The sequence below is a fragment of the Nematolebias whitei genome, chromosome 22, assembly GCF_014905685.2.
Source record: "Nematolebias whitei isolate Nwh7 chromosome 22, NemWhi1, whole genome shotgun sequence".
NCBI lineage: Eukaryota > Metazoa > Chordata > Actinopteri > Cyprinodontiformes > Rivulidae > Nematolebias > Nematolebias whitei.
The window spans coordinates 2,352,917-2,363,450 of record NC_056519.1 but is presented as its reverse complement, the minus strand read 5'-3'; the positions used below and the strand labels follow the sequence as shown (position 1 = coordinate 2,363,450).

Sequence of the window (10,534 nt, the reverse complement as noted above, 5' to 3'; positions counted from 1 at the left end):
CAGAACCAGACTGTCACAGAACCAGACTGTCACAGAACCAGACTGTCGCAGAACCAGACTGTCACAGAACCAGACGGTCACAGAACCTGGCCTCCAGAGCATGATGCTACCACCACCATGCCTATCAGGTCATGTCCAGTGTTGTCATTGTTTTTTTTTCTTATCGGATCCCCGAGCGTTCCCTCTGAATAATCCCTCTTGGTTCAGGTGGGTTAGAGTTTGGACCTGGAACTTCTATCCTGGATGCTATCACCGAATCGGGCTTTGGACTTGTTGCTGACAGTCTGGATACTCCTTTTGCTCTTTGATCCATTTCTCTTAACAAACATTTCAACCCTTGATCCAGATTTTCCTCACAGTAGAAGAGAGGTTGGTACCACCTCTAGACCGGGTCAACATCTAGAACTTGTTCTTTGCTCAGTGCAGTTTGTGAATGTAACTCTGGATTTTAAAACCAGACACTGAAATGGTTCAAAATCTGAACCAGATTTACCTGAACAGTCAAAAGCCAAAAAAGTTGAGAGAAAAATCAGCTTGTTCAAAATCTGTACCGTACTTGGAACTGACTGCACTGACTGCACTGACTGTGCAGTTCAGTCAGTGCAGTCAGTGCTGCACTGACTGCACTGACTGTGCAACATTGACTGCACTGACTGCACAGAATTTGTGGTACACTTGTGTGCAGCGTTGTTTCAAACATAATTTGAAACTATTTTTTATCATCTGTTGCTATGAAACTTGGTGTAATTGCCAGTCTTTGGGCTTATGTGGATGTCTGTTAGCAAAATATCTCATGAACCAGTAGACTCCTTTAAATAAACCTCTTAAAGTAACCCCTGGAGGAACCCCTACAACTGAATAACTTTGAACTTGGTCCAAGATGGCCGCCACAGCTAGCTAACTGTAGAACACAACGATGGCTGCAGCTGTCCGTTGTACACAGAATTGGGGGTGGTAGTAGCTGAGAGTCATCACCAGCACATACTCTAAGAGGTAAAGCTGTGGCGGGCGATATGCATTAAGGAATCTAAACCATTTATTATTTTAAAATGAACCGTTGGGTCTAAAATAAAGATGATGAGGACAATCTCTAGTTTTTAACACTTGAAGGTCTGAAAATAAAAAAAAATACTAAAAGTTTTATTTAAAACAAAACCTCGTTTAATTCAACATATTTACAAAGTCCTGTTAGTTTTATTGAGGACGTCACATTCTGTTGGAATAATTTCTAATAAATGCATAATTTTATGGTAATGATCAGCTTTTTGTTCTGCTGGGGAGCAAACCCTGGAGTGGAGCTGAAAAACAGTCAGATCACCCAAAGAGCCGCCAGTCCCAACCGACCTCCATCTTTCTTCTTTACGTTGACCTTTATCCAGACTTCTTCACTTCCTGTTCTGAAAACACGCCACTGATATTTAACCCCAGGGAACCTTTTGTTTACCAACTTGTTTAGGCCTTTTTCTTTGTGCTGTTGTTGTGCTGCACTTCGCTGAAGCCTGTTTGAAAAGCGTCACCGCGTTTCCTCAGGTGAAACCCTGACGGCGTCACCGGAGCAGCCGCCGCTTCCATGTTTGTTCTGCTGTGGGCGTCGGCGTGATGAGGGGAATTCACGGTCAGCTGACGGCGCGCCTCGTGCTCGCTCAGAGCCGTTAGGTAATCCGTCGAGCCGCAGGAAGTGATGATAGTTGTTCTTCGTCTGCAGTGACGTGACCTCAGAGTGGAAACACGTTCAGGGTTTTTTTGTCGGGAACTCCTGCGATAATTAAAACGCCTCGAGCACAGAAACGTCTGCAGCAGGAGGGAGATCATGTTTCTGCCTGGAACAGCTGATGGAGTAACCACTGGATGTGCATCAACATCTGGAGTCAGTCCACTTCAAGATGGCTGCCACAGCTGTCCGTTTGTCTGCTCTGGCAGATTTCATAACCAGATTTTAATTTTTCCTCTCGAGAAGATTTTAGTTCGAGTCTGACATGAAGGACGGCGGGCGACAAGCATCCCTGTCAGGAGTGGCTCGTCTTTGATTAAACACGTTGCAGCTGCGTTTAAACGTTTAAATTATTATCTGGCGTACTAAAAGTTGTATTTGTTCTGTAACATTAACGGTTCTTCTTCCTGACGGTCAAAGGTTTTATTTTCTAACTACCGGAGACAAATTACAGACTCGGTGTTTGGAGAACGAACAGATCATTTTAAGTTGAAGAGATTTCTCTTCTCGAGCTGTGAATTCTTCACGAATTTAAAAACTTTTGTTTTTACAGTTAAAGACGAGAAGATTCGTGACGTGATGACGTATTGATATTTATATTTTGAATCATTTGTTTTCTTTTGCATCATAAATTACTCAAAATCATCACGACTAGTTGTGTCCCAGCTGACGGATCAGCTTGTTTTTGTTTTCTTGTAAATAACTCTTGTTCGTCTTTGATTTATACATATTTATACCTCCATGTGTAAACACTTGGTTCAGTAACTATTTTAGAGACATCAACAAAATAATTCAGGTTCTCTGGACGGATTAAAAATTGTTGAACTTCTTGATCGAGCATCAGAATATTTTAGAGACGCCTCGTTCAGCTCGTCCTGTTTTAAACTCACGGCTAAGATATTAATGTGACACAGTTTATCACAAACAATGACTTTAGGCGTGAACTTGACTTTTATTTAGTTTATTTTTTAGTTTGATTTGTAACAACGTGCCGTTGTGCTAAACAATGGTGACACCGAACTACGTGATTAAATATAAACTGAACATTTTAACAGCAGCAGCAGTGAATTTAGGGCTTTTTACCGTTTTCTGATTTAGTGACAGACTCGCAGCGTAAAAGACGTGACATCATGCAGCGTGCACATTAAATTACACTGTGCACGTGACACAACAAAACAAGTCAGTTTCATCAACCTGCATGTAAATATTAAAACTAAACACTTCACTGTCGGTGCGACAGTTTCCACATTTGTTCTGCTCTCCTTCACAAGCCTCTTGGACTAACATCCGTCTTCTTCTCCCGATGTTTTCCTGTTTCCACGGATTCATTTCACTTCACAGAAAACTGGTACTCGGCTTCTTTCTCCTTCAAGGTGTGAAACAGACGCACTAGCTAAGATGCTACGCACTCCGTTTCTCTCCCCCCCGCAGGTCAACAACTGATGTCACTAATGAAGCAGGAAGCTAGCGCTCAACGTGGACGTGTCCCCCCCCTTCCCCCCACCCTGTCAACAAAACCCCCCGAAGAGATGAGCACCTGCTGAGCCAGGTGACCGAGGAGGAGCTAAAGGGAGATGACGCCATCCACCACAGTCAGTGTGAACCCCACCCCCACCCCCACCCTCCAACAAAAACTCTTCGGATCTTCACGATTCACGTAAATGACATATTTTTGTTTAAAATCAGCAAATTTCACCAAAAAGCACAAAACGAAGAGGAGATAAACTTCTGATGTCGTTTCTGCGCTCGCCTCGTTAAACAATTAAAAATCATTTTTCTACAAAATAAGACAATGGAGACCAACGTCTGCAACATGATTCGAACATTAAACACAGGAAATGAGGTCATCTCCTCCCCCAGAAGTCCTCCCGTCTTTTCTGGGCGCGCACCAAGACGGCGGACGCCGCAGAGCAGGAGGCCGCCGAGCGCCATGACATCACCGAGAGCCGATCGTCTGGGTGACAAACGACAGATTTAACGTGGAGCTTTGGATCCAAACCATGTTCAGACGTTCATGAGGAGGAGGAAGATCACCTTCGTCAGAAGCGCTGCCTCCTCTGGAGCACGGCGCCGCCCAGAACCTCTGACCCAGGTCACCTGGCGAGAAACGAGCAGACCGTTTACGACACGTCACACACGGTCCAGACGGGTTTATTATGAAGCCTGATGTTGACAGAGGAGCAGGGAGAGACGGGAGGAGGCAACAGAAGGGAAAGTCCACTCGGGCCGCGTCTCTTCACGGAAGAAACAAAACTCGAGCTGCAGCTCTGAAATCTGAAGTTCTTTAGAGAATGCCTGGAAAAGATTCATCCTCAGGTGTGCAGGAAGAGCTCTTTTCATTGTTCAAAATTAAAAAACGACATGAAAAACAAATATTATGAAAATATTTACATTTACATGGTTTTGTTGTTCACAGACCATTTTCAGACGAGGTAACATTTCACTAAACGTTCTGCTGTCAAACTTTAAAATCAGCGGCGTGTGATGATCCATGCTGGTGGTACTTGTGTAAAGACAGGAAATATGTTTCTGGTGATTTGGGGCCAACGCGGCGCGTTAAATTAGTTTTATTGTTTTTAAGTAAACAAACTGCAGAAGTTTGGAAACGGCTTCAGTCACATGTAATGAAAAGCTAATTTAGCTACGCGCTAAGCTAATCTCGGTTGATGTAAAGCAGGAAGTATAAGGACTCCGAGATTAATCTCACCATTGTGCTGGAAGTCCGGGTGTCTCATGGTGCCCTGGATGCCATGTTGTGGGGGGGAGGTGACAGGGGGCGGAGCCACAGCTGCCGGGGACGCTTGCTTTGTACTGACTGGTTTAGGCGTTGGGCTGGAGGTTGGTTTGCGCTCAGAGGCGGGGCTGGGAATACTCTCTGGCCACGCCTCTTTGTGTTTGGACAGCATGTTGGTGACAGGCTCCGCCCCTGTTGTCATGGAAACACCCCACCCACAGTTCTGGACAGAGAGACGGTGAGCAATTTAATACGATCTAAAAGGTGTTTGATGATCATGTTATTATTATTATTATTGTTATTATTATTATTATTATTATTATTATTATTATTGTTATTATTATTATTATAATTATAGTTTTCACCTGCTGCTTGTTTGGAGAGGAACAGTCGGCGCTCTGCAGTCTGCCCACGAGTATGGCGCCCCCTGGAGGACAAACGATCACACAGCAGCATCAATTTAATTTTGCATAAATTAATAAAATTATAACTAAAAATTATTAGAATTTGGATTTTCTTTTTGCTTTCAATGAATTTGAGGAAGTTTGAAAACCCAGGAAACTTAAAGCTGAAACAGACTTGTGAAAGCTAAAGGTAGCAGAACAGAAGCTGAAAGTCGCTGAACAGTAGCTAAAACATAAATGTTGAAAAGGCTAGCTAAAGACGAAAAGCAAAAGAGGAATAGCTAAAAACTAAAAAGTAGCCCAACACTAGCTAAAGTTGCTACATGTCCAGCTGTAGTCCAAGTACAATTAGTCCAACAGCAGCTAAAAACTAAAAAATAGCAAAAGGCTAAATAGAAGCTAAAAGTATCGAGAAGAGTAAGAAGACAAACAGCCAGTAGTCTTCAGCTGATGGCTGCAGCAGTTTTCACAGAACTCTTATTTCTGAGACACTTCAAAGGTAAATATTTATATTTTTACAAGAAGAGACAAACTGAAGCCAGACGTGCTGAAAAAAACAAACAAACAAACAAACAAAAAATAATTTTCACAAGTCAAGGATGTCTCCAAATCACTTACTTTGTAAATACAGTCTGAACTCTGCAAGCTGAATATCTGCTGAAATTAAGCTGAAGATAGCAGGGTGCTAGCTAAAAGCTACAATAAAACGTACGTAGCTCAAATTGAAAAGCAGCAAAAAACAGACTAGTAGCTAAACTTTGGATAAAACTAGCAGAAGGGTAGCTGAAGGTTGAAGGTACCCGGAGGTTCACTATAAGCTCAAAATTGCCGTTAGTAGCTAAAAGCAGCAGGACATTAGCTAAAAGAAGACAGTAGCTGAAGCAGATTTCAGAGAACGATGTTTCTGAAGGAAGTGAAGAAACGAAAACGTATTTTTGAAAATATTAAAATTCAAAGTTAAGTATCTTTAAAAGTATAAAAGTCAGAGCGCCCATCTCCTGAATGAACCGAAGGTTTTGATGTATGAACCGCTAAAATAAACGCCAAAAAGAAAACGGGCCGAATCTTTTCTTTAACTTTATTCTATAAAGCTAATATTGTTACTATCTAAGCTCTTATTTTGAAAAACATCTACACCCTCTATGAACCTTCAGATTAAACCTCTTCCTGTCTCGGCTGCTTCAAGCATTTGTTTGTATTTACCGGTAATTGTACTGAGGATCGACAAAATGTCCAAACGATGCAACACAAGCCCACAGCATGATGGCTCCACCACCGTGCTCACCGTCAGCTGCAGAGGTCTGGAAGCTGTTTGTTTACAAATGTTTTGATCATCTCAACGTTTGTGAAGCATCCACTCTATTCTGAGACAGTTTTCTTCTGTGCGTATTTCGGCGTGATTCTCGTCCCGCAGTTTTCAGCTGTTTCAACAAACCATAAATCAAAACGTTCGGCTCTTTCAGGACAACCCTGCTGGGACTTTTGGTATTGGTGCAACTTTAGCTTTTTGAAATATTTAGCCTTATCTGCCATTTTTTCCTCATAGAATCTGAATTGAGCTCATTTTACCTCCTTCACATCTGTTTACAACATTTTACTGCTCCTGTCACATTTTGTTCTGCTTCAGCTTCTTTCAGCTTTTTTTGTTGTTGCTGTTTTCAGCTTCAGCTTTGTGCTTCTTTCAGCTTTATTTAGCTAATTACAACATTTTTGTACTTCTAACTTCTTTCTGCTAATTTCAGCTTCTTATGCTATTTCAGCTACTATTTAGCTGTTGATGCTAATTGTAGCTAATCCTAAATGTTTAAAACTTGTTTCAACTTTTTTCAGCCTAGTTAAGCAAAAATGTGCTGTCTCCACTTCCTTCTGGTAATTTCAGCTTCTTTCTGCCTTTTTAGCTACTTTTCAGCAGTTTTTTTTAATTGTTGTTGTTGCTAATTTCAGCTTTTTTCAAATTACAATTTGGGTAAACGGGTTCTTTCTGCTTTCTTCTGCTAATTTAAGCTTGTTCTTCATGTTCAGCTATCTTTTTAGCAAATTTTTAGTTCTTTAGCTTAAAACCGCTAATTTTAGCAGTTTTCAGATAAATTCTTTTAATTTCTGCTACTTTCAGCCTAATTGGGTAAACGTGTTCTTTCTGCTTGCTTCTGCTAATTTAAGCTTGTTCTACATGTTCACATTTCAGCATGTTTTAGCTAATTTCAGCTGTTTTTACAGGAAATGTAGTTTCTGTAGTTTGTTTTGTGTTTAGAGCAGAGTCTCGTCCATCTTCTTTAAGTTTGTTTTTTACCGTCAAAAGTGTAATTTGTTTTTCTAGCAACCATTGAGAGGTTTTCTCGGAAAGTTTTTTAGGTCTTTTAGACCTCAACGTAACCTCGAATCTTCCTGGAACCTTCTTGTCCTAATTCAAGTGAAAAGTGAGGAAGCTCTTCAGCAGGGCTGAGTTTTTATAAAGCTCTCGTGGAGTTTCCTCACAAACAGTTTTGTCTCAAACGTCAGATGAAACAAACGTCTGCGTGTCACGGTGGAGGTGGTCGTTGGTTCCGTGCACGGCGGCGTGCTCACCTGTGGCTGGTGTGGTGAGGTCGTGGTGAGTCCTCTGAACCGGCCTCGTTTTCAGCCTCGGCGTCGGTAACCTTCCCTCGTCTCTGCTCACAGAAAACAGAAAACTGTTGCCCAGAACCCGTCGTCCAAAGACTTCCGACACACTTTCTGTCAGAACCAGACGGGTTCGGACCTGAAGCCCCGTCGTCGTAAAGTTTTAAATCTGAACGTTCACCTGCACGGAGACGAGAGTGACCGAAGGACCAGAACAAAAAGTTTAAAACAAAACCAATGAAATATTGAGACCGGACAGTGAGCGAGCTGTGATGCGTTCGAAGCGCCTGGGAAAAACCAAACTTTAGATGTAAACACGTTTATATTCAATAGAGTTAATTCTCGTATCACAGACGGGAAAAGTTTATACTTTATATTGAAAAGATTTGATCTGTAACAACGTGCCTGAAAGCTGTTAACACTTAATCTGAAATTAAAAATGGAAAGATGACGTTTTTAAACTTTAAACTGTTTTTGTTTGGTTCCAAACTAAGAGTATGTTTTAGGTCACTGGACGAACAATAAAAATATAAAATTAATTAACGAAAGAAACAAAAAAATCAAATGCAAACAAAACCTTAAGTTAAATTTTTATATGTTTAAACTTCTTTTCAGACAACTAAAGTACAGAAGTCCCTCGTTTATCGCAGGGGATCCGTACCCTGAAGACCACCATAAGTGAAAAACTGCCAAGTAGGAATAGTAGTACAAGTAGTAAGTAGTAGTTTATTATATATATATATATATATATATATATATATATATATATATATATATGGCGTTTTAAATCCTTTCCATAGTCTTGTAATATTCTAAAGTTTCTAAAGCTCTAAGAGACAGAATGTCGTGATTTCTCAGCCACCTGCAAGCTCTCTTGGCCACGCCCACTTCTTTGCTCTGCACAGAGAACAGCTGATCAGCTGCAGCAGGAAGTTTATCCTGTAGTATGGGCTGCACCAAGGTGCAGCAGGTGCTAAATAATTTAATTTATTTTAAATAATTCCACGTCGATCATGCGGCTCATCCATCCGTCAGCCAGTTGTGTGTCATGTCCACTCTTATTTTGAAAAACCACGATGGAGCGAGTCCACGATAAACGAACCGTGATGTAGCGAGGGACCACTGTATAGGTTTTTGTTTGTTTGACCAACTTAAATCTTTGAATAAATCAAATGACCAGAACTTGGAGAGGCTTCTGAAGGAGGATTATGTTTCAGGAGACGTCTCTGAACAGATTATAATCACAAATCAACGTTTACGAGACAAAAAGCTTCAGTGAAAACAGAAAACCAGTCATGGATGACCTTTGACCCCTTCAGGCTCCGTTTGCCTGTTAGCAAAATATCTCACCATCCACTGGACAGATTTGAATGACAACTGATTGACTTTTGGAGTCAGTCCAAGTCAAGATGGCCGCCACAGCTAATAGCTGAGCTAACAGAACGCTCGAGGTCTTTGTTTATAGCTTTTTATATTTTAGCTTTTACGGAGTTTGTTTCGGCCATCTTGTAACCATGTTTGTTACAGAACATTCTCGTGGGGTACCAGTCGTTCACTACATTACCCATCATGCATTGCAGGCGGAGTTACTGGAGTATGATTATCAATAAGACTACAAATAAAACCAGCTGCAGCTGTGAAGTCTCTTTAGATGTGCAGAAATAAAACATGTTTTAAACCAGCAGCCCTCAGACTCTGTGCTGGGAATCACTCCCAGCTACTACCACACCAGCTTCTAGCTCAACGACTTCTAGCCATTAGATGTGGCGGCCATCTTGTTGTAGACGTACGTCCAATGACTTCTTTGAGTTTTTCATTTCAATTCAGTTTATTTATGAAGCGCCAAATCACAACGAAGTTGTCTCAGGACACTTTACAGGAACACTCACATAAGAGTCAATTAGTAAAGTTCTCCAAGGAGTTTAATTAAACTCCAAGTGGTTTACGAGATATTTTGCTAACAGAGAAACATGATCGCCCATTTTTCACTTGTGCTCTAAAACCTCAACAAGCGTTAAAAACGTTAAAAATTACGCCGTCGTTCAAAAAATAAAAGTCGAGCCACATTTAAATTTTTTATCACAATAAAATGCTGTTGGCCTAAATAAATATTTTTACTAGCGTTAGATAAATAAAAGGTATTTAATCATGTTATACACAAAAGGTTGTGATTTATCTCCACGGTTAATAAAAGACATGACGTGACGTAAATGATCTGTTTTATGAAACGGATGAAAGCGTTCATCTAAACAGAAACCTACTCGTCTGGCAGAGTTTCTTCTTCTTCTTCTTCTTCTTCTTCTTCTTCTTCTTCTTCTTCTTCTCCCCAGGCTGTTGGCCGCTCAGCTGAACCCGGATCAGTTCTCCTGTGAGCGTGGAGTGAACCTCCAGGACCACCGGCCGATGAGGACGTCCTGCTGGAGTTACTGGAGTGGACAGACAGAAAGCAGCTCAGGTGAGTTTTCACACCAGGTGTTTGTTTCCTCCTCCCTCTCACCTGGACAGGTCCAGGGCCTCCACGCAGGAAGTGCTGCGGCCGTCTGGTTCTGGCGTCAGGTCGGGGGTCCGGCGGTGCGTGGAGGTGTCCGTGGTGTCGTCGGGCTCCCACAGAGCGTTGTGTTCAGACAGCAGCTGGTTCAGGTGCTCCCTGCAGAAGTTGGTTCCCCAGGCCCGACGGCGGTACCACCGGGCCTGCTGCCTCAGGTCCGACACCTGGACCAGAATAAACACAGCACTCTGAGGGGGTTCTGACCCGTCTGAGAGGGTTCTGACCCGTCTCAGAGTCAGTTTCTTTTTTGTCATTCGTACCCCATGTGGTGGAGTGAGATTATGTCCACTGGGTCCCAGTTCCATCCAACAATAAAATAAAATAAAAACAGTGATAAGATCTAAACGAAGAAAAACATCAACTAATATACACAAAGCACTAACAGCATCAAAACATGACGTTGAACAGCAGCAACATGACACAGATCAGCAGCAACATGAAACAGATCACCAGCAACATGACACAGATCAGCAGCAACATAACACAGATCAGCAGCAACATGACACAGATCAGCAGCAACATGACACAGATCAGCAGCA

At 41.9% G+C, this 10,534-nt stretch overlaps 1 protein-coding gene across 1 annotated transcript in view; it reads right to left on the bottom strand.

The window, feature by feature from the left end:
* Window positions 1-3,358: 3,358 nt before the first annotated feature.
* Window positions 3,359-10,534, bottom strand: part of mdm1 (Mdm1 nuclear protein) — a 17,282-nt gene continuing 10,106 nt past the window's right edge. The window contains exons 9-15 of the mRNA XM_037696118.1: window positions 9,945-10,159; window positions 9,709-9,873; window positions 7,415-7,497; window positions 4,811-4,872; window positions 4,419-4,668; window positions 3,746-3,808; window positions 3,359-3,665 (exon numbers count right to left, since the gene is read on the bottom strand). Of these exons, the coding sequence (XP_037552046.1) occupies window positions 3,556-3,665; window positions 3,746-3,808; window positions 4,419-4,668; window positions 4,811-4,872; window positions 7,415-7,497; window positions 9,709-9,873; window positions 9,945-10,159 (948 nt within the window). The 3' untranslated portion in view covers window positions 3,359-3,555. The remainder of the gene's footprint in view (window positions 3,666-3,745; window positions 3,809-4,418; window positions 4,669-4,810; window positions 4,873-7,414; window positions 7,498-9,708; window positions 9,874-9,944; window positions 10,160-10,534) is intronic.